This window comes from Xenopus laevis, chromosome 3L (genome assembly GCF_017654675.1).
Source record: "Xenopus laevis strain J_2021 chromosome 3L, Xenopus_laevis_v10.1, whole genome shotgun sequence".
NCBI lineage: Eukaryota > Metazoa > Chordata > Amphibia > Anura > Pipidae > Xenopus > Xenopus laevis.
The window spans coordinates 50,551,931-50,577,183 of NC_054375.1; the positions used below are offsets into that span (position 1 = coordinate 50,551,931).

Genomic DNA, 25,253 nt, shown 5'->3' on the forward strand with positions numbered 1-25,253 from the left:
AAAAAGAAACATATGAAGTTGAATATATGTTTGGTTGTTACTATTTCATTTCTATGCTACTTTTTTGTGTGTCTTTTTTTTCCCCCCCAAGGGACGAAAGGATGAGATTAAATTGTCATGCTGTGTTTTCAACTCTTCAGAGTAAATTAGTCTAAGTCACTGAATGAGAATTGGCACCAAAATTTGGTGCAGTCTGGGATGTTGGAAGCCGCGCGTTATTGTATCTCTGCAGATTCTAAAGTAGCATTACCAGTGCGCCACATCCATCATACCATATGTATGCAGAGCACTGAAATGTATAAAAAGCAGAATATAAGAAAATAAAAATTTATTAAAATTATTTATCTTAAAAAATGAATTCTATGAAGATCTCTCGGTAATAAAAGTACAAAAAGCTACTCTTTGCAATATGAAAAATTGAGGTATTGCATAAAGAGATATCCCGCCAGTGAAAAGTGGGCCTACATGCTCACTGCTGGAAACATAAGAGAATATATATATATATATATATATATATATATATATATATATATATATATATATATATATATATATATAAAATTAGTGCATAACAAGTGTACAATATGTGCATGACAAAAATAAGTTAGCTACAAAAACACTGTACCGAAAATTCAGCAGGTCATGTACAAAGGGGAAATTAAAGGAAAATATACTTCAAAGCTTAGCTTCCAAACAGTGTTTTATTTGTTGGTTTATTCTGGAGGGTTAACCTTTTCCATGCTGGGGGAGAAGGCAACAGCCACCTCTAGCCACAATGTGGTCCATTCTTTTATATGCAGAACACTCTATGATGTACTGCATGTAACGTGGTGCCGTCTTTTGGCAGTGAAAAGGTTAAATCATTGCCACTGTTTACTGGTAGGAATGGCACTCTAGCACACCCCCATGCCATTTATATACACATATCCAAAGCATAAAAAGCTTTTAAACAATCTCCCAGGATCTGGGAGAATTCCTGACCAGATGAATTCAAGAGCACCCACCATATAAGTTTTTTTTTTTTTTGCTTTTTTAAATAATCGAGGGACGGGTTTTAAAAGCAGCTCCCTTGCCTAGACTTCAGTATCCTCCAGCAAATGTCTCCATTTTGTACTTTATTTTAACATAACCCCATTCCAATGTTGATTTTGAAGGGTTAAGTGGCACCCATGGTAGTTTGGTATCCACTGTGCTTGTTACTGCTTTCTATAATGCTGTACAGGAAATGTGCCAAGACAAAGATGGCGGCCCACCACTTCGATGTTTCTGAGCAGTGGTCTACCTGTCACCGCCACATCTGCATTTAACTAGTTTGTTTCCCATACATTTCTAGATCTGGTATAGACTCTAGTTAATCAGGGCTGGGTGTGCCATATGCCCACATCACGTTGGTTATCACAAAAGGGTTCCACCTTAAAGACTTGCATAACACTACATAGGGAGTCTTTAGTATGCCCAACCTATGTTGTTGAAATTGCATGCTTAAAAGCAATGCCCCTCATTTTTGGGTGCATTTTAATAATATACACAGGCTCACTGCTTAAAGGAAAACTATACCCCCAAAATGAATACTTAAGCAACAGATAGTTCATATCATATTAAGTGGCATATGAAAAAAATCTTCCCAAACTAATATATTTTTACGTAAAAACTGCCCTTTTACATTTCGTCTTAAACTACCATTTTGTGATGGTCCCTGTGCTGCCTCAGAGATCACCTGACCAGAAATACTACAACTCTAACAGTAACAGGAAGAAGTGTGGGAGCAAAAGACAGAATTCTGTCTGTTAATTGGCTCATGTGACCCAACATGTATGGTTTATTTGGCGTGTATGTGTGCACATTAAATCGTACAATCCCTTATTTTTTAAAATGAAAGTCTTCTATTTAAGATTACCCAATGGCACATACTACTTAAAAAGTATATTATAATGAGAATGGTTTATTAACATGATGCAGGGTTTTACATATGAACGCTTTCATGCAATATCTTTTTATAGAGACCTACATTGTTTGGGGGGTATAGTTTTCCTTTAAAACCAATAACAAGATCTTTTTCCCGCTCATTTCTGTGAACCGGCCTTGACATCACACCTAAAAGAAGCTCCTTACCTAGTACATTTTTAAAATCCGTAAGGCGAACCCTTGAAAAAATGAATAGATCAATGTCCTTTTTCAATGTACAGTATTGGTCAGCTTTTATTATAATGCATTGCTGCTATAACACCCAGGGAACATCCTCCTCATCTACCATTTTATAAAGCTTTACGGAGCCCTGTATAGCAGCATGGCCATCTGTAAAATGACTCCAAAACCATGTGTGCATGTTTATAAACACACATAAAAACCTGCATATGTGTTGCCGCCCATAAGCCAATGTGGTACATGTATAGAAATGTATTCCATTTTAACTGACAATAATTGCATGCAATTATTCTAATAATGCATGTGCACCAAACTATTTTTGTGCACAGGGCAGAATTTGGTGCCAAATAAAGTATTCAAGAGACTCTGTTTAGAAGGATACTGCAATGTGATTGTTAAATCTCTGGCACTAAGCGGGTTAAGGCATCGAGAGATTCGTTACTGGTAAAAGCAGCTTAAAATTAATATTGCACCCCTAAGCAATGGCACATGGGGAGGTTTCAGGCGTTTTGAGCATTCGCAGCGAAACAAAACATTGTGTGCCATTACCCCAACACTCTCGTTTAACTGCCCAGCCTTCGAATCCACGTTAATGGTACATGGACATGACAACCATCTGCCTAAATAATGGAAAGACAAAAAGCGGATATTTAAGAACAGGAGAGGGATTATGAAAAAATAAAGCGCCCGCTACGAGAAATTCTGCATTGAGAGCCACTTTTTTTTTTTTAACTATGTGCAAAGCAATTATGGCCCGTTTGCAGTTCCACAGTACAGCACCATTTTCCACTGCTTTCTCATTGCACCAAGATGAAAACGTCAATTTTTGAACTGCAAACTTGCCTTGGTGGACAGACGATGCAGAAGTATAAAGTGACTTTATGCTGCGGGGAGCTATAACTAGCCCCTAACCAGCCAACGGATGCAATAAATCCCTGACTGCTGTAGGGATCTAAACAAAGATCACTGCCATTCACAGTAACTTTGCAGGGAAGGTGTCAAAGGCTTATGCATGAGAGAAGGCTTTCCCTGTTCTAGTCCAGATTTAAGACTGCTAAAGGAAAATACCAAATACCATCCTGGAGGTATCGTTCAAGTTTCGTGTGTCAAAATGGAGAACAAAAGCCGGCACCTTATGTAGGCTTAGGTAAATCAGAACTATAGAGATATTTATATATATATTAAGCTTCAAAAAAATAAAAATCTATACATTTGTTCTTTCGGAGAGGAAATTCCTGCCTTCGGATATTTATCGTACTTTTACTGAGCTTTGGTAGGACTTTGGAGGAAAATAAGGGGCTATGGTTGAACTTGTGTTTTTTTTATTGTTAAAAAAAAGTTGTTTTTCTATTTCACTGAAAAAATAAATAAGTGCACTCCCCTCAGTAGTAACTTCACTTAACATTTACATTCTTAAAAAGCTTAATGCAAACAGCTCACTGTTTCATCGTTAAAAGACTTTGGAGCTATAAGGAGAATTAACCAGTTTCCAAGAGGTTGACATAAAAGAACTAAGAAAAAAAAATGTGGAGGCATCTGCCATTTCTAAACCTTCACTTCTCAAATGACTGGAAAAGTAAATATCGTTTCATGTTTGCCCATGCTGTTTACTGCTCAATGCTTTTAATAGGCAACTGATGACTTTTTTTTTTCCAATAAAGTCTGGAAAAATACAAATAATAAATAGATGCTAAAAAAAATCCCCTATAATTATATATATATATATATATATATATATATATATATATATATATATATATATATATATATATATATATATATATATATATTTAGTTATTTAAAAAATGGTTCAACAAATCCATAGTGTTATTGTGGTTGCATGGTTACATTAACAGTATTCTTACGTTACTTTTTATTTAACAATAATTTAATTTAAAAAAAAAAAAAAAATACTCTTTTTCTCGCTCAATAGTTTTCTTGCTTTAAACTTTCCTCTCCGTTAAAATAATATATAAAAAAAATAATATATTAATAATAATTGTTGCAGTCCCCCTGCTCCCTTGCTATTTGAAAAGGTCAGCATGAAACGTGCATGCATCAGAGTGATATTGTTATGGACAAGAGGCGTTCCAATACAGTTCTCAATGACACAAGACTCTACAAAATACCTATGGTGTAGGTCATTCTTTCATTATACTATTGTTAAAATACAGACTACAACAAGAGGACATGCGTTCCTAAAGATGGTAGGAGGGAGGGAGATTAAGAGAACAGAAGAGTGCACTTATTTGGATGCTTGCAAAGTGAGCTAAGCCATGGGTTGCTCAGTTCCAGCGGAATGAAATATGCCTCGGGCGATCTCCTCCCTCCTTCACCAGTGGCTTGTGGAACTCTCGTCCAGCACGTGAATGGATAGCAGCCCAGCAATATTCACAGTAATACTGCAGACAGGTAACGTTAGCACAGAAGAACGGAGCAAATTTGCCACTGCAGCGAGCCCCTTGACACTCATCACACAGCTGATCATCCAAGACATATGGCTTCACTTCCACCTGGCAATATACAATAATGGAGAGTGTGCCAAACATCAGTTACACAGGAACACACATTGCTAACTCACTTATAAGAGAAGTCTTCAGCAACATAGAAATCTAATGAAACTTTAGTGTCCTCTACGCCAACACACGTCATATATTTGCAACTGATATATTTCTGATTTGGTGGTGAAAGAAATAGAAGTATATGGTGATTTTAACTTTCCGTCTCCTTTAAAATGATTATATAGATGATAAAACGTTGTACTTTTTGTGGTTGAAACTATATGAGCTGTCATAGGAATAGTTTAAAGTAACCAAAATCTACCAGGTATGGGATCCATTATCTGGAAAACCAGACATCCAGAAAGCTCCAAATTACGGAAAGGCCTTCTTCCATAGACTCCATTATAATCAAATAATCTAAAGTTTAAGAAAATATTCCTTTTTCTCTGTAAAAATAAATCGGTAGCTTGTACTTGACCCAAACTAAGATATAATTATTCCTTATTGGAAGCATAACCAGCCTATTGGGTTTATTTAATGTTTACTTAATTTTCTAGTAGACTTAAGGTAGGACGCGTTATCCGGAAAGCCCTGGGTCCAGAGGATTGTGGATAATATGTCCAATATCTGTACTCCTATGAGAAATAGGTCTAAATGGGATTATGTGGCTTGAGAAAAAAAAAAAAAGATTCACGAGGAAGCTCAGGAGAAAACAACAGGTAGGTTTTTTAACTCCTCACCTCAAGCACTCTTTACTATCCACTCTCACGTGAAAACCCACGTGAGAGTGGATAGTAAAGAGTGCTTACACAGAGAGGTGGTGAGGAGTTAAAAAACCTACTACACTATGGGGGTTATTTATCAAAGTTCGATTTTATCTCAACATTTTCTGCTACAAACTCCAGACAAATCCGCTCGAGTTTTTTATGCTTATTTATTAAATTTTCCCAAAAATTTGCTTTGCAGGACATAATCCGATTTTTAATCCGATGGTTTTTTTTGGATTTTTCGGACAAAAACTCAGATTTCTCATGCTTTTTTGCCCAAACTCCAAACACTTCAGGGTATTGCACGAAACCCATCGTACATCAGAAAAATCATTGGGACTTTTCCCATTGACTTATCCTCGACAGGTCTGAGATGCCGGATTTTCTAATTCTGACTTTTCCATCCTCTGGGTTTAATAAATTCAGAAAAAATCTTCAAATTCAACACATTTTTCGGGATATTTGCATTCAGAGTTTAGTAAATAACCCCCTACATTTGCTTTTTTCTTGTTGTCTTCTCATGAGCTTCCTCGTGAAGCGCTGTTTCACAGTGTTTGAATTTTTAAGATTTATACTGGATGGAGAACAGAAAAAAACAGGACTGAACGTCCAGAATCCTTTACAAACTACCTGCTTTACTATAACTTGCATCCCCAGTAGCTGGAAATCATAAACGAATAAAGAACATATGAACAATCATGTCAGCACTCAACTACACTGGGAAATCTATTGCACAACTAATGGATGGGCAGCAATGAAGTTATCTCCACAAACAACTAGCAGCTAATACAGTGTCACAAAAAAGGGAAAACAGCTTTAGTTAGTGTCTTGTGAATACAGAAAACTCCTAATGTAGGAGATTTTATCTTTATATTTTATTGGTTTCTTTAATTGTAGAGCTACTTCATTATAGCCGTGCAAGAGAAATAGAGGCAGTGGATGCGTTAAGCTTACTGCTGTAAAGCACATTTTGTACGGGATGAATTGTGTCCCCAACGGCAGCTGCTCAGATCTCTCAATGCAGCAATCTAGAGTACAAATAATTTTTTTCTTTTTAAAATAGGAATATGGTGTGCCATACTTATATGAAGGTAAGCTCCATCATGCATTTTGATTATAAATCTGTGAATGTTAGTATGTAAAAGATAAGGAGGGTTTTTTTTTTTTGGCAAGAAAACTGCAACAAATAATAAGATTGAAAACTTACCCGTTTATCTATTTCTCCGTGCTGCAGCTGAACAAATCGGGCACTGATAGCAGCTATGTAACTCTGCTGATTTGAAAACGCAACACGCCCAGCTCCTTTGGGGTACTTTAACTCAGGGTCAGTGTCTATGCCAGCGTAACATACTCCTCCATACAACCGGTCCATTATCATGGCCAATTCCACTGAAAGAATCATCAAATATTTTGATTAAAGTACAGATATAAATTAATGTTAAACTGAAAGGCATAAACATACTGGTACAGCCAAGCAGGGATCAGTTACCTTTAGGGGTTCAATGAGTGTAGATAAAATTCTCCTTTCCAAAATTCTCCTTCTAGTACAACTTAGGCTTAATTAAAAATTTGCAAATCACATAATATTATCCAGTACTGGCATATGGGAACTACATTTCTGCACTAAACCCCTTTACTGTCTTGTTTTGCTGCTGGAACAGCGATCCAATAAAACTCTTATTATTAGTTGCTTGTTTTTGTCAAATAAACCTTATTAACTTTTAAATGGAATGTCCACACAAATGCTTTTTATTTTTTGCCGAAAATATCATTCTAAGCAACTATCAAATACACATTAAACATGTTCAATGATTTTAAATTTACATTTAAATTTAATTGCAACCTATATGACCCACTATCAACATGACCTATAGGTAATGTATTTTGAAGAGTAGTTTTTTTTTTTTTTTTTTTTTTACGTCACATTAAATTACATTTTCATTCATAATGCAAAAAACAATATGTGGGTGGACAGGATGAAAATGTACGCTACCATTTTAGATATTTTCAAGAAAACAAAACAAAAAATCAATATATAAAAATCACAAAGATTACCATGTAATGAAGGATAATTTGAAAGACCTGGCATAATACCTCATCAAATACAACAAAAGCTGTCACAGTGTTTTCGCAGAAAGCCTCTTTGTTTTATAAAATTCGACATATCAACTGCCTACCTGAATTAATCATGTGGTTTGCTTTTCATATTTAATGAGGTATTTTATTTCCTATGTTAAGGCCTTTGTGTGGTGATCTATAATACGATCTTTCAACGATTTCCCTAAACAGTAGAATCTATTTAACTAGACAATGTATCAACATTCAAAAAGCTCCTTAGGGTTACGTCATACTGGTATTTTGATCAATAATGAGTAGGATGACTTTGGGGTACTGCCTAAAATTACACCAGCAACATCTTCGCACAAAGATGACCCGCAGTGAGTAAAGGGGGCTTGTAGCAGCTTGTAAAATGCCCCATGTGCCACATTATTATTTATAACAGGCAATTAGGAAGCATCAACATATTCTGTACTGTACAATAAAAGGATCTATAAAGATTCTGTATACATACAGATTACATATAAAAATACTACCAACAAAAAAATTTAAGAGAGACCTGCTCAGTAATATTCACATTCCAACAGAAGAGGGTATGAGAAATAGAGTGTGGGAATGGGCAGGAATGAGCAAAACGAGAGATGTTGCGTCGAGAATTGCATTTAGCAATGAGGGTGAGCTTATCTAAAGAAATGTGTTTTAGGCAGAGAGATTGTGATTTGTATGGGACGTGGGAGGGAATGTACAGTATGTCAGAAGGTTAAGAATAAGGTGCAGAGTAGATGATCAGTAGAAAAACAGAACAAATCGATTTTTGAGTACATTGAGATAAGTTCAGAGATCTTGGGTGAATGTCATTAGTTTGAAAGTCTCAAAAGGATTTATAAACGAATGGCTGCACTGTATTACTACTCTCCATTATCAGAAATTCTCTGTCCTATATTGCACTGCTTTTACTACCAGCATAGTTAACAAATACTAGTAACCCTCCCCATTAACAGAGAACAGCAAACAAGTCTTTCAGCAATAGCTGGAGCACTGTAAGATGCATATTCCTGTCAAGACAAACTCTCCTAAGTATTATGAGGAAGGAATGGATTATGTTTTGCATTGAGTTAAGAAAACTCTGATTTAAAGGGATACTGTCATGGGAAAACATGTTCTTTTCAAAACGCATCAGTTAATAGTGCTGTTCCAGCAGAATTCTGTACTGAAATCCATTTTTCAATTTTGATATCTGACATGGGGCTAGACATATTGTCAGTTTCCCAGCTGCCCCCAGTCATGTGACTTGTGCTCTGATAAACTTTAGTCACTCTTTACTGCTGTACTGCAAGTTGGAGTAATATCATCACCCTCCCTTCCACCCCCCAGCAGCCTAACAAAAGAACAATGGGAAGGTAACCAGATAGCAGCTCTCTGACACAAGATAACAGCTCCCTGGTAGATCTAAAAACAACACTCAATAGTAAAAGCCAAGTCCCACTGAGACTGATTCAGTTACATTAAGGAGGAGAAGTAACAGCCTGCCAGAAAGTAGTTGCATCCTTAAGTGCAGGCACAAGTCACATGACGGGGCAGCTGGAAAACTGACAATATGTCTAGCACCATGTCAGATTTCAAAATTGAATATAAAAAAATCAGTTTGCTCTTTTGAGAAATAGATTTCAATGCAGAAGTCTGCTGGAGCAGCACTTTTGACAGATGCGTTTTGAAAAAACAGGTTTTCCCATGACAGTATCCCTTTAAACACGCAGCATTAAAAAAACATACCAGCTCGTAATGGTCGTGGAACACCTCCAACAAAAATGGTTTTCCGAGGGTCAAGAGGCTGTGAGCCGTCCATCACAAAGTCACTGTCACTGAGGTTCCAGGGACGGATTTGAACCTGTAGAACAACACAGGAACTCCATAAAGTGGCAAAGGAAACCCTATAGTTCAGGACTTGATGTGGGTGGAGGTTATTTAATGAAACAAATATGTATCTATTATTACCTTGAAAAAGGTACCAATGGGGACCAAAACGTCTGTTTTACATACTATGTAACAATACAAGTTTTTTTCACTTTAAGTCCCTTGGTGCTGGTTTTTTGTTCTGATACTTAAAATCGTCTATCCCATTTGAGCTTTTTTCATATTGTTTATACTACCTGAGAGAGAATGTCCCAGAGGAACCAATGCCAGATATATATATATATATATATATATATATATATATATATACAAATAGCATAGTTGGCCAGCTTATATTGCAATATATGGACAAACAATCCCTATTTTGTTTAAAGGGTAAGGCATTTTTCAGTAGCAGTATGCACAAAATGTCTCTGTCTTAAATATATTGATAATGGGTTGAGTGCAGAGGACTCTTGTATTTGTCTATATGTATTTTGTGGTCACAGCCTCATTGCACCCCCCGCCTAATGGTTTTAAAAATTTGTGGTGAGCACAACTTTCCCTTGTTTGTTATAGTTATACAGGAGCAGTGACCAGCTCCATGTTGTAGCTCCCACCCTTCCCAGCTATGGTAAGTGTGTGTGTGTGATATAGGAATAAAAAACACAGAGCACTTTATCTTTCCCACAATGCTATTCCAATAGTAACAGGTTGCAAGTGTGTTTACTTTGCAGGTGAAGACCTTGTCAAATGTTGAGTAGGCAACTAAGCAAACAAGTCACATTTTTCTGGATCAACAAAAAAAAAATTCAGTGGATGCTATGGGTTACTGCCCAGGTGCAAATTTGTCATTACGAGTTTAAACTGTATGAACAACAATTACAGTTATAAGCGGTCATCCATATAAAGCAGGACAAAGTTGTAGAGGAATGTAAATAGCAGCATCACAAAGCAAAACATACAGTAATGATAATGATGGGGGGAAGATTAGTACTTTAAATCGAATATGTCTTTGTATGGTACAGACCAAAACAGGGCAAGGGTTAAACTTACAGGCTTGTCTTTGATTGTGGGACTTGACACACACAGGTAAAGCTTGCCATCCTCTTCAATACATGCATCAATCAGGGCCTGTACAGAGCTTTCATCTTGGAACAGCAAGAACGCATAACCTAAAATAAATACAAAAATAATGAAATGGCATTAGGACAAAATCTCACACTTATGTACAGTTTACATAGTCCAGTCTTTCCTCTTCACCTAACTTTGATGGACATAACACCTTCATATTAAGCTATGGTTTTTGTCTCTGAAATGGGTTTATTCTATTTTCAAACTAAAATACTTTGCTTACTGTAGCTACATTGTTAAAGGCACGATTTACAACGGTTGGAAATGCCACCAATATCATCTCTTGCTGAACAACAAACATACAGGGAAGAGGGTTTACAGACTCCTAAGATGCTATTCCTGGACCTAACTGGGGGTAGGGATAAGAAACTAGGAACCAGCCAGCGATATTTACTTAAACACAAATGGGGGTATGTAAAAATAAAGTCTTATGTTTGCCCATATCTAGTAACCCATAGCAACCAATCAAACACTTTTCTTTAAACAGCTGACCAGTAATTGCCACCTACTTATTGAGTGCTATAGTTTACGAGACAAGTAGCCAACGTAAAGGGGATCTAAACACAAAAAGTAATTGATCTATATACAGCCTTAAGCGTTTCGTGTGATCAACACTTTTTACTTTCCATACTTTGCCTGGTGGAAGACTATTTGAGTGCCTGCTCATCATAATCACAGTCTACATCATATTACAAGGTAATTAACTGCCTTTAACTCTTAATGCAACCAATGCCAACCAATAACAACCCACCACCAAGTGCCAAACGGAGTCAGACTGGATTTCTGTCCATACAACATGAGAATCAGCAGGTTATGTGAACAATTAAAAATGTGCCTCTTATTGAGGCCATCCACATAACAATTGTCAGGAATAGCTAAATTGTTTTACCCTATTGCTCTGGGTACACCCAATAAACCATTTAAACGTGTAATCTGCTGCCCACCATGTCTTCAAATGTTATTCAATGAATAACAGATAATAAATAAATAACTTAACTAAATAATAATTGGACATCTTAAGTATCCCTGAATACATTCATGTTTTGCTTCAAACTTCTACTTCTAATCATCCATTGTATCCAGAAGCATTTCAGAGGAAAAAGATGATTTTGTGTGATAACTTATCAAAAATGCATTTTAAAATATTTACTTTCAGACGCTCTTAAAATACAACCCCTGAAGAGTCAAATGTTTGGATTCGATTTTTAAAACAAATTTCAAAGAAACGGAGAAAGTACCTTTCGGAGGAAAGTAAGACTTGCTTTCTGCCTTATGTGGCCAGTCTACAATAAGAGGTCCAAATCGCCGAAAACTAGCAGTGATCTCATCTTTGGGAAGAAAAAATAAAACGTTACGATTTTGTATGCAACAAGAACAACACAGTGAAGAAAGGCAAGATAGACAAAATAAATACAGGTCTAACCTTTTTCAGCTTGAAAGTATTAAATTGAATACCTGGGACCCGAGTTTTTTGTAATCTAAAGAACCATGCCTAAATGGTTTTGCCATTAGCCTGACTAATTATTAACAGAAAAAAAAAATGTTAATTTTGATAGTTGCAACTCTTTTCAAACTTATGTGCAGAAAATTCTCCACATCAAATGAGCCATGACTTTAAGGAACCTGTATCACTATCTCAAAACCTGGAAAAAAAAGCCACAGAGCTCACTAATTACTACAAAAGGGTACATTAAATTGGGAAAAAGCTATAACACATTATACAAGATAATAACATTACAAAATACGTAATACTTGGATGTGTTTACTGAATCCCACTACAATTTTATTTTCTAACACAGCCATACATTGCCTCTATCGTATAATTTATCATGTGCAATTTATCATCTGGGTTTAAAAATTAGTCTGAACTAAAATGAAACTTGCTCAAAGCAGAATTTTCATGATCGATAATCTATCTTTCAAGAGGAGCAATGTACCCAGTCATGCAAGGATTTATCAGCAATAAACTGGGCCCTGCTTGAACCAAGAAATCTCAAATGAAAAGGTCATACTATTATATCATATGCCGGCATAAAACATAATAAGAAAGAAAGCGATGGGCTGATCAGTTGGAAAATGTACACAATCCACCTGTGTGTGGTAACTAGAAAATCAAAACAAAGATCTCACTGGTTGATCTGGGCCTCCACACCAGTACAATTTATCTTCTATTGTAGTAAATCAGCCCCTTATTAGTCATCTTATCACAGTTTCAGTTTGAAATCTCTAGACACACTAAAGGGGTTGTTCACCTTTAAATTCACTTTTAGTATGATGAGAGTGAGAACATTTGCAACTGGGTTTCATTTTTTGTTATTTGTGGTTTTTGAATTATTTAGCCTTTTATTCAGCAGCTCTCCAAACTTGATTATTTCAGAAACTGCAGATAATTCTTAATTGATTGTATTTAGAAAATGTCTTATTTCCATATGATGAAGCTTATATTAAATTTTCATTGTCGCGATAGTTCCCCCTTAAAGGAGAAGGAAAGTAAAAAAAGATAACCTCCCTCTTTCTCTTCACCATAAATCCCCCTCTGGAAACGCTGCATTGAAAATTGTGATAGCATTACTGTTTTTGTGCACTTCAATGCCGAAGTTTTTCTATAGTAGAACATTTGGCGCTGCCATTTTCAAAACCGTGCGTCACTTCCTCCCTGCGCTTTGTCTCTAGTTTGCATGCGCCTCTTCCTTGACCCTGTGACATAGCCAACAAGAGCGCACACTTCTCTGCACAGTGACAGATAATACATATATTACAGACCTGTCAGACAGTCCACAATGCTGTTTATAATAAATTGCCCTCTGCTCCTCCGCTCGCTGCAAACTATAAATTAAAACCCCAGTGAGCGGAGGAGCTTCAAAGCTTCCACTAGGCAACGGGAAACATAAAATACGATTGGTGGGGGAGTAGATGCAGGCGGGGCAGAGAGGTCAGGGATGACGAATGGGTAGACCACGTGACCCAAACTTAATCTCTTCTCAGGGAAGACAGGAGATGATAGTGTGCATGCGCAGGGCACCTCTCAGCTGAATTGCGCATGCGTGTGCCCTGATTAGAAGGGTTTTTAGACTGCAGCATGGAAATCCGTTTCTGTGCAGCTTGCCACTTATTTGAAAATGTATTACAGCGCAAGAATGAATGGAAAACTGAATGAAGAAATGTCTGCTGGTAAGTATATATACATTTTTTGGCCAATAATTGAAGCTTTATTTTATTTTTGACTTTCCTTCTCCTTTAAGGAGACGTCAATGATCAAGTGTACAACATGCTGGATAACATCTATCCCTATTGATCAACAGCCACTCTGTATAATGGGGTTATTGCTGCACCCTCGATGGAAGGGCAATGCAACATAAAATAATTAACTAAAAAAAATAATTGCTATATGTTGGTGAGGAAGAATATAGAGATGAAAACGTGTGTCCCTTTTCTGCTTATCACTTTGCATACCTACATGCTCCTTCTTACCCACAGTAGACAGCCTCATAAAGCTGTCATACTAGATTAAGACAATAATCACATTTATGCTGGCTTTATATAGATTATATAGGTATGGGATCCATTATTGGAAACCCGTTATCCAGAAAGCTTCAAATTTACGGGAAGGCCGTCTCCCATAGACTCCATTTCATCAAAATAATTCAAATTTAAAAAAAAAATTTGCTTTTTTTCTGTAACAATAAAACAGTACCTTGTACTTTATCACAACTAAGATATTATTAATCTTATTGGAAGCAAAAACATCTTATCTGGTTTATTTCTGTTTATATGATTTTCTAGTAGAGGTAATAATATCAAAGGCTATTGTGATACTAAACTCTATAGTTAGTATAGGAATGGGTATATAGAATTTAATAAAAGTAGGGAGGGGTGTGTGTATGGATGCTGGGTTTTCATTTGGAGGGGTTGAACTTGATGGACTTTGTCTTTTTTCAACCCAATTTTTTTTTTTTTTTTTTTTTTTTTTATTTTATTTTTATAAAGTAAAAGATTTGTCCATATCACAGATTTTCATCATTGTCTTTACATTTTAGTTCAAATCATACATATATAAACCATCTTTCGTCTTGGCTTTTACTGTATTTTTATATGCATTACATACATAAGATTTGTCAACAGAAACCCGTAGACAAAGAGAGAAGAGAAGAAGGAAAGGGAAGAAGAAAAAAAAAAAAAAAAAAAAAAGTGATGTTATGACACGTAGCCACTACATTTTATCCGTTGTATCCCGATAGTATTTTCTCATATTCTTTTGACTCCTTATTTATCATCCATAGCGCCCATGTTTCCATATATTTCTCTTGACTCCTATTGGCATGTGCAATTATTTCTTCAATTTTCCTCATAGCCTCCACTTCCAATACCCAATCCCTCACCAGAGGGGGATGTTCAGATTTCCATCTCCTGGGGATCACTGCTCGGGCCGCTTGTATTGCATGTCTCATGAAGCTTTTCTTTATTTTTCTTATAGATCCTGGTAGAATCGACAAAAGCCACACCTCAGGTGTATCTGGTAAGTCTATCTTAATTACTTGTGATATATATGTCTTAATTTGTTCCCAGTAGTTTCTGATGTTAGGGCATGTCCACCATATATGTAGCATAGTTCCTTTATCTTTTTTACATCTCCAACATAGGTCTGAGGTAGTTGGAAACATTTTTTTCAGTTTTGTTGGGTACATGTACCATCTTGAAAGAATTTTATAATTTGTTTCCTGGAGCTTAGATGCTATGCTCATTTTATGAGCTAGGGCAAATGTTTTCTGCCATTCACTGTCTGTGAGAGTTCTTCCTAGTTCTTTCTCCCATTGTATAGTAAATCCAGGGCTGTCTTTATATTTCAGCTCATTTAGTATCTTAACTCCTTTCGATATATTATGTTCTGGTGGTATCTTCTTATGTATCAAGTTTTCAAAGGATGTGGTATTATGCAGATTGATCTTGTTCTTCAACTCTTTTTCATACCAGTGTGTCAGTTGCCTATATTGGTATCTGTGTTGTGGTTTTTGTTCTTCCAGGGCTATAAGTTCATTGAGGGGTTTTAATCCTCTATCATCTATTATTTCTACTGCTCTTGTACATCTCCCTTCTGTTTGTAAGAGGAATCCTCCTATAACATTGCCTGGTGGAAATCTGGGGTTCCCAGTGATTGGTATCGATAAGCCGTCGTAATATATTAAGTCCTTGTACTGTCTTGTCATTTGGTCCCATTGTTTTAGAAGATTTCGGGCTATTATTGGATGTTTATCTATATTTTGTCGACTTGCTTTTGGTATCCATGGGAGGCCTGCCATAGTCGTCTTAGTAATTAATTGTTCAATTTCAACCCAATCCTTGGTGTCTTTTTGGTGCTGCCAGTCTAGAATCCTAGACATTGTTATTGCTTGTGAATAAATTCTTAAGTCTGGCAGTCCTAGCCCTCCTTTTTCTTTAGGCCTATTTAATATTTTCGTTGAGAGCCTATTTGTCTTAGTCCCTCCCAGAAATTTAGCGAACATTCTCTGAGTTTCCTTGAAAAATGAGCCCGGGATCCTACATGGTAGAGTTTGCATCAAGTACAGAAATCTAGGGAGAACGTTCATCTTAACTATTCCTATCTTTCCAAACCAAGAGAACTTAATTTTACTCCAGTCTTCTAGATCTTTTTTTATCTGATGTAAAAGGGTATTGTAGTTCAAGATATACGCCTCTTCCAGCTCTTTTGGAACTTTGACTCCCAAATATTTGATATATGATTGTACCCACTTAAATGGGAAATTGGTTTTTAATTCTCTTAGAGTGGATGCTTGTACTATTAACGGCATTGCTTCTGATTTAGACGTATTTATTTTGAAATTACTGTGTTCTCCGAATCGCTGTATTTCTCCCATTACTACTGGTAATGAGGATTTTGGTTGGGTTATATACAGTAATAGATCATCTGCATAACATGCCGTCTTGAATTGCCTTTTGGCCAGAGAAAATCCTTTTATATTGGGGTTTTCCCTTATTGCTCTAGAAAGATGTTCCATTGTTAATACGTATAGTAATGGTGAGAGGGGACATCCTTGTCTAGTCCCGTTGCTTATTTGGAATGGGTCAGTTAGTGTTCCATTTATCTTTATTCTGGCTGTTGGGTTTGTATACAAAAACATTATCCTTGCTAAGGCCGTCTCTCCTAGGCCTATTTGCCTCAAGGTAGATTCTAGGAAGGCCCATGAGACTCTATCGAAGGCCTTTTCAGCGTCTGTAGATATTATCAAAGCCTCTTCTTTTCTAGATAGCATTTGTTCTATTAATGTAAACGTCTTTAATACATTGTCTCTCCCCTCTCTTCCATGTATAAACCCCACTTGGTCCTTGTGTATTAACCTCGGAAGTATAACTTGGAGTCTCTGGGCTAGCATTTTAGCGTATATTTTTATATCTTCGTTGAGTAGCGATATGGGTCTATAACTTGCGCATTGTGTCGGATCTTTGCCAGGTTTAGGGATAACTGCTATATGCGCTTCAAGTAGTGCTTTTGAAGGTCTGGATCTCTTCTCAATTTCGTTGAAAGCTTGAAGCATGTTTGATCTCAGATTTAATAGGCTCTTATAGAACGCCATTGTGAAGCCGTCTGGGCCTGGACTTTTACCCACCTGTGATTGTTTAATTGTCTGATCTAATTCTTCTTTTGTAAATGGTTGTTCTAATTTTGTTATCTCTTCTCTCATCAGTTGTGGTAGACCCGTCTCCTTCACGTATTCATTCAGTTTTGCTGTCTCGTGTTCCCCTTCTTTCACTTCCAGATTATATAGCGAGGTGTAGTAATTGTGGAACGTCTTTCCTATTTCTGTTGTGGTGTGGCTTAATTCCCCTGTCCTATTTTTTATCATGGGAATATAAGCTAATGCTTGTTTACCCTTTAATGCTCTGGCTAATAGTTTCCCACTTTTGTTGCCGTGCTCATAGAATTGTTTCTTACATATTAATATTTGATATTGATATTTTTTTTCCAGTTCATCTTTTAGTTGTTGTCTCAGTCTTGTTAATCTTCCATATTCTTCTTTATCTCTTGAAATTTTATGTTGTTGCTCCGCATCATTTATGTCATTTAATATCTTCTCTATTTTGTTAGTTTTTTCCTTTTTAATTCTTGCCCCATGTTTGATCAGAGTCCCTCGGAGTACGCACTTTAATGTTTCCCATTTAGTTAATTCTGATGTCGGATCATTTTCGTGAGTACATTGAAAGTCTTGAATCGTCTTTTCTAAGTCTTCTAGGCAAAGTGGGTCCCTAAGTAGTGATTCATTTAATCTCCATGAACCCTGTTGTTTCTTTATCTTATCTTCTTCCAGAGTTATATAAATTGGAGCATGATCTGATATAGTTATATTCCCGATCTCTGATCTTATTGTTTGTTCTAGCATGTGATGTGATATCAGTAAATAATCAATTCTACTATATGTATTGTGGATGTGTGAGAAAAACGTGAAATCTTTATCTCTAGGATGTTGTATCCTCCATACATCCACTAATTTTTCCAAGTGTAGTTTCTTTTTTAATGTCTTGTGTGCTTGTAGAGATATTGAAGTTTTACCTGTTGTTGTATCTATTTTGGGGTCCAGTGTTATATTCAGGTCTCCTCCTACAATGACTGGGCCTTCTGCCCATCCTGTTAACTTGTTCAGAACAGCTGTTATAAATGGAATCTGTTTTATATTCGGGCTATAGAGATTTACCACTGTATATTGTTTACCTTGAATGTTTAACTTTATTATTATATATCTGCCTTGGGGGTCAATCCTTTTGTCTATAATTTTATGTACAAGTTTCCTGTGTATAGTTATCGCTACTCCTTTCGATTTCCCTAATGGGTTGTCGCTTAATACCCATGTCGTATAATATTTACTTTTTATTATTGGTCTATGCGAAGTTTTGAAATGAGTTTCTTGAATCAGAGCAATATCTATATGTTTTGCTTGCATCTCCTGTAAAATTTGGGACCGCTTTTGTGGATTGTTTAGGCCTTTGACGTTATACGAACATATTTTTATTGTCATTTTTTTTTTTTTTTCTTTCCCAGAACTTCTTTTCATTATGATACTTCTGTCCTTCTTCTGAATTGAGGCGTGGCTACGTGTCGAGAAAAAACCTTGTAGGTTTGATATAAAGTGCATCAGATCATAAGAAAAAACCAAAAAAGAAAAAAAAGAAAAGAAAAAAAATAGAAAAGGAGAAAAAAACAATAACATGGAAAAAAAGAACATACAAAAGACATTGACATTTATACATATACATGAGACCCTGGCTAATCCAGGGTTTCCTTCAACAAATTCCATTTTCTGTTTCCTTTGCAGCACTTCTTTTTGCTGCTCCCTACTCTGGGGCCTCTCTGACTACTACTTCCTTTGAACTATCTGAGGGAGAAACATGTCTCCCTTCCCAATATATACGAGAAATTTTTATTTTCTTTATTACGCATAAAAAGGCTTATTCTTTCCAAGAGGGGGTAAAGAAAAACTAAGTACTTATGTATGCCTATGATAGGGAACATAGAAGGGGAGGGAGAGGGGAGAGAGAAAAAAAAAAAAAAAAAAAAAAAAGAAAAAAAAAAAAAACCCCCAGAACAGGGGGGGAAGGAAAACAACAAAGGGGAAAATCTCTGGCATGGCCTATTCTATTGTTTCTATCCAGATAAATGCTTACCCACCCCTTATATCCTGCTTGAGTATATATCCTTTATATTAGGAAAGGAGAGAAAGAAAAAGAAAAAAAAAAAAAAAAGAAAAAAAAAAAGGGGGGAGGGGGGAAAATAAATAAGGTTTTGTGTAAAAGTGTATTAAAATTATCTTAGTGAGATTTTACAAATGAGAGTCTTCTTTCTGTTCTCCCAAACCATGAAGGATAAGGGATTATCAGGTGATAAATTGTGGTTCTAAATGTTATATGGTGAGCGTTGTGATAAGCTAACATTCAATAAAAGATTGATCTTATAAAGAAGGAAGGGAGAAAAAATGTGTTTAAACTAACATTCAATAAAGGAATAACCTTGTAAAAAGAAAAAAGGGAAAAGTGATTAATTAATAATGTGAATTCTCACAGGTTTTTTTATATAGCCTGTTTTCCTATGAAGTTCAGTGTGTGAATTATATCGTAGTGCCCATTAATATAATGTGATTTAAGGGAAGAAGGAAAAGAAGGATAGAAAAGGAGGAAAAGGGAAAAAAAAAAAAAAAAAAAAAGGGGGGGGAAGGCTTACAACCTTTTCCATTGTGCTATTAAAACAAAGTAATTTCCATGTATGTCTGGGGGAGAACCCTATATTTTCAACCCAATTTAACTATGTAACTATGTAACTATGTAACTATGTAACTATGTATGAAGTTCCAAATTACAAAAAGCCCCAGGTCCCGAATATTCTGGATAACAGGTCTCATACCTGTACTAAGTATTTGTAAGCATGCTAAGAAATGCATGATTTTTTGCAGCAATTATGCAGAAAGTTATAATTTGAGGATGACTGATGATGATTGCAAATCCCAGCATCTGGGCAAATATTTGGACATGAGCAAGCAAGTGGAATATAAAGTTATCAAAGACTATCTGTATCCTATGGATGTGCATATTTTATATAGTACTTGCCTAAACATTATCCAGAAATATAGTTATGTATATTATCCGTGTTCATGATCGAACACTGGTTTGACGTTTCATTAGACAGTACTTCTTCTTTATTAAAGGGGTCTATACTATTTTTGAATAAAGGGGCCTATAACAGTCTATATAATATTGTCTTCAAATACTCCAATTGCTTAGTAACATCTCTTTCTGAAAACAAGCAGATCTGCTCAGAGGATGCAAATGCCTTGCACTATATAGAAATGGAAATTGCATGGGCTCAAACATGAATTTAATTTCAAACCAGATTTCAATTGAGGAAGTACGTTACAACATACTTATGCAATTAAACATTAGTATCTATTGATTTTCTGACTCTTTAAGGGCGTTGACAGAATTGTGTTTCAACAAAATCTATATATTTCTTCTATAAAAACTGTTTTATGTATTAAGGTAGCCAAAAGAGCTCATCTATGTCAGCTTTTATCTAGATGGACAGAAGCTTCTCAGAATAAAGATATTTTCCTGATTTTATTCAGTAAACATTGCTTTATATATTCACATTCATTCTTTACATCAGAAGTTTTCAAGCAGAGTACATACAATATTATCATGTCCTCCTGTTGATGGCGGACCCCTTCTAACAAAGCTTATAGATACATAATAGTGTACCTTCATCTATATCTGGAGGCAGACCTCCCACAAACACTTTGCGAGAATAACGCTCTACACGTTCTCCATTTTGATGAGGGAAACAGTGTGGCGATCCCAAGCCACTGTGTAAAGGTTGATCACTTCGACCATCATCCAGAAATCCATCTTCCATTGGAAAGAGAGAGGACTGACCTAGGAAACATAGACTGGTCAGTAAAAAAAAAGCAACCATGAGCATATCACATTCATTAGACAGGAAATCTGCTTGCTAATTAATATATACTTTTAATTTATTCACAAGTAGCGGAATGTGCCCAGGGGTTCACCGAAAAAATTTCCAGTGGTTATCCTTTAAAAGATCACCCTTACTATATGTATATTTCCTATGGATGTTAAACCACTGTGTAACAGTGGTTGTTTGCCTTCCAAACAATTTTTTCAGTTCAATTGTTTTCAGATTGTTCCCCAGAACTAAGGACATTTTTCAATTACTGTACTTTCTGTTTTTTACCGTTTTAAGTTTAATGTCCCTGTCTGGTGTTTGAGTCTAGCAGCTCAGTAATTCAGTTGCAGACTCTAAACTATAACAATTTTGCAACATTTAGTCGATACATTTCTCAGCAGCTTCTCTGCAGTATTAGCAACTGTTGTATCAATTCTAACAGCTGCCTGTAATGAAACCCAGGGATTCTGCTCTGCAGGGACAAAAGATAAGAAATGTATCAACTTTACTAAATATATCAATTTAGAATAGTTTACATGGTCGTCGGCACCCCCCCTCCCAGAGCTGCATTAGAAGGTGAAAAATTAAACTTTACACTTCACAACACATAGAAAATAGGTAATTGGAAATATATTTCTGAAACCATCTATCTGAAACCAACTGAACTGAAAAAATTGTTGGAAGGTGACAGACAAAAGAAACAGAATGGGGGGGGGGGGCAGTAGAGCACTAAAGCATCAGTGCCTAATCCAACATCAAGAAATACAAATGGAATGAATTCAGGATGTAAAGGCTCTAAGTGCACTATTAATAAAAGCGTGTACATCTAACTTGCACTTGGCGAAGTCCACATAAGTGTTGGGAAAAATGTGAGAAAGTATTTTGGGTTATTCAGTAAAATCACTGAAAGCGATACTGTCATGGGAAAAAACTACATATCAGTTAATAATGCTGCTCCAGCAGAATTCTGCACTAAAATCAGTTTTTCAAAAGAGCAAACAGATGGTTTTATATTTAATTTTAAAATCTGACATGGGGCTAGACATATTGTCAGTTTCCCAGCTGCCCTCAGTCATGTGACTTGTGCTCTGATAAACTTCAGTCACCCTTTACTGCTGCAAGTTGGAGTGATATCACCCCCCTCCCCCCCCCAAGCAGCCTAACAACAGAACAATGGGAAGGTAACCAGATAACAGCTGCCTGGTAGATCTAAGAACAGCACTCAATAGTAAAATCCAGGTCCCACTGCAACTCCTTCAGTTACATTGAGTAGGAGAAACAACAGCCTGCCAGAAAGCAGTTCCATTCTAAAGTGCCGGCTCTTTCTGAAAGCACACGGCTATGCATAATGACCTGAGATGGCTGCCTACACACCAATATTACAATTTATTACAACTATTTGCAGTGTAAACAGTGTAATTTAGAAATAAAAACTACATCATAAAAATCATGACAGAATCCCTTTAAGAACTTGCACATCATAGTTTTACTAATTACACTGTGTTCTTAATAACAGTAATGTGCGGGCTGGCCCAAAACCTGCAGAATGAGAGTGCAAGCACATCCTTCTTGTTCAGACCAAATTCTTCCTTCTTCCCACCCCACACACCACCTTACTATGCCCCACTTTCTCCTCGGACAGTACAGTGTTTATATACTTGTGTCTGTTTCACCTCACCCCTTGGATGAAGTCAAAGATGGGTGGGTTCATTATGGGTTTATAAATACCCAGGTTGGGTTTTGTAAACCCTACAAAGCAGTATAATCATTCTGCTTTGACGGGTTTACAAAAACCTACATTAACCCGTTCGTCCAGCCACCATATTTTTCCAGAATTCAAGAGGCTAATACAGGAGGTATACTTTTTACTGTGGACTTGCCTCCACTGCTTGGTCTGTCCTAACCCTAAAGGTTTACCCATAGGTCAGGCAGGTTCAGGATTACATCCTAGTTACAAGTGTGGGCTTGCAGGCCAAACAACTTACAATGTCCCTTTCCAACGGTCACCTCAACAATCCCTTTTCACGGACAGAACCTGGCTCTTTAGAAAAAGTCAAATGTTGGTATGTGTCTTGAAGCCCTTCTCAATCTATGCCATGGTTGGCAATTCCTGAACTGTACATCACCGGGCTAGCACACAGTCTCATTCTTGAATAAAAGGAACATGTGACTAAGATTTTATTTTCATTAAAGAGCTTGCAGATTACCGTTATTCTAAATCCACTGATATCACTGCAGAATTTCGAGCACTTAAGAGAATTAACTGCCCAGCACTGATTTAGCTGAATTTAAATAGGGAACCATTAGGACAATACTATCCCTGTAACTTTATTAAAAGATATCTAATAACTTATACAGTGGCATACTGTCAGCAATCACGCAAAGGTGTTCTGACATTCTTACACAAACAAATGTAATTTATTGCAGGTCCCTTTAAAAACAAAAAAATCATGACATTTTTTTTTTTAGAAATAGTATTTTTATAGATACATGGAATCTTATATCAAAAATATTATGTTCCATGTGATAGTAATTGAATATTTGCCGCTCTGACACACTAAACTGATTTTTTAAAGACCTGGGGAGTGCCATCCTTTATATACTCACACACAGACTAATAAATGGTACTCCATGAACAAACATAATATAACCGAATTCACCTCACAGAAAGAGCCCAGCAAAATATTCAACCAGTCATTCATAACAGTGGTGTATTGTTACCCTCATTTTACCCTTACTTAAGCATGAATTTGAATAACGAAAAAAAACCCAACTTTCATTAGGCACCATTAAATAGAGTCAGAGACTTAGGGTCAGAGGCAACATATCCAGTGCCATGGAGACGAGACACAACAAACTGGCATCCCCTCCATATGGCAGGAGAAATGGCTCAAATCACAGCAGATATTATGTTTATCATTTCCACAGCAACCCACATATGCTGCCGAGACGGTGTCCCAGCACAAGGCAACAAATTTCATACAAAGGGGTGGTTTTCCTTTAAATAAAAACAATTTGCAAAATGCAACATTTTTTTTTTTTTAATGATTTTTTGTGTTCAGTAGCTGACCAGTTTGAAACGTCAGCAGATTTTTAGTTGCTAGCCTCTAATTAACCCTAGCAACCAGGCAGCGGTTTGAAGAAGAAACTGGAAGATAAATAGGAGAGAACTTGAATAGAAAATTAAAACAATAACAGTCTAGCTGCTTTTAGGTGCAGGGGTCAATGACTCAAATTTGAAAAGCTGGAAGGAGGCAGAAGAGGAAGGCAAATTAAAAAGCATACCAATTAAAAATTTGCTAACAATAGGACATTCACGAACATTCTAGAAATTACATTCAATAATGGAACTAGTATTTCCCGGGCCCAGATGCACCCGCCGCACCCCCAGTATTTCCTCCCCTGGTTACCATAAAGGGTAACATTAGCATAGCAAAATGAACTTTAATTACACTATGAATTATGGGCTATATTTCATTATTATAAATACAAACACCCTCTAAGTAAGGTATAAAAATCCTTTGCTATAAAGCTATGACCCTTTAAAAAGATTAATGGATTCACTCAGTCTTCTCTATGTATAAATACTGACAGTTAAACTGTCAGTAATTGCAGGCACAGAACAGCAGTCCTTTCAGTGGTCATTAAATAAGCAGCCCTAGCAAAAATATCCCTGAATGTATTAACCTGTGTCATTTGTGCATCTTAAGGGGAAAAGGCTTAACTTATTCTATGATCATGAAAATGAATGCAACAAATACATTTCTACATTGTGGTAATGTACAGAACCAAAATTAGAAACAAAAGTGGTCTGTCCAAATATTTATGGACCTAACTGTATGTCCTAGGCACTAAAGAAGAAGCAAATCCCAACAAAAGTATAAGGCTAGAAATGCTACACCTTATACAATGGGCTTCAGCGAAACCAAAACTTCTAGGACAGACGTAACCATCAACAGTTAATGTTTTGAGGATTTCAAATGACCCCATAGTTTAACTTCTCAGCAACAGCCCAGAGTACACAGAGTACATGCAGTGTTACAGACACTCAAGGTGGACTAATAAAACAAGAAGATGGGGGGAGGGGAGCTACAGTGGACAATTTTGAAAACATGGGTCATTAATGTTATAGGGCTGCTGAATCTCTGGGCGTGTACATTAAAGGAATCGTTAAGTGTAAAAATAAAAACTGGGTAAATAGATAGGCTGTGCAAAATAAAAACTGTTTCTAATATAGTTAGTTTGGCAAACATGTAAAATATAAAGGCTGTAGTTACTGGATGTGTAACATAA

At 36.3% G+C, this 25,253-nt stretch overlaps 1 protein-coding gene across 4 annotated transcripts in view; it reads right to left on the reverse strand.

The window, feature by feature from the left end:
- Nucleotides 1-215: 215 nt before the first annotated feature.
- The window catches only part of LOC108710949 (cytoplasmic polyadenylation element-binding protein 4), a 52,798-nt gene continuing 27,760 nt past the window's right edge, over nucleotides 216-25,253 (reverse strand). For all 4 annotated transcript variants that reach the window (XM_018252176.2, XM_041586211.1, XM_041586210.1 and 1 more), the window contains 6 exons: nucleotides 20,756-20,929; nucleotides 11,737-11,826; nucleotides 10,421-10,539; nucleotides 9,245-9,359; nucleotides 6,621-6,802; nucleotides 216-4,658 (listed from right to left, as the gene is read on the reverse strand). In XM_018252176.2, the coding sequence (XP_018107665.1) occupies nucleotides 4,431-4,658; nucleotides 6,621-6,802; nucleotides 9,245-9,359; nucleotides 10,421-10,539; nucleotides 11,737-11,826; nucleotides 20,756-20,929 (908 nt within the window). In that variant the 3' untranslated portion in view covers nucleotides 216-4,430. The remainder of the gene's footprint in view (nucleotides 4,659-6,620; nucleotides 6,803-9,244; nucleotides 9,360-10,420; nucleotides 10,540-11,736; nucleotides 11,827-20,755; nucleotides 20,930-25,253) is intronic.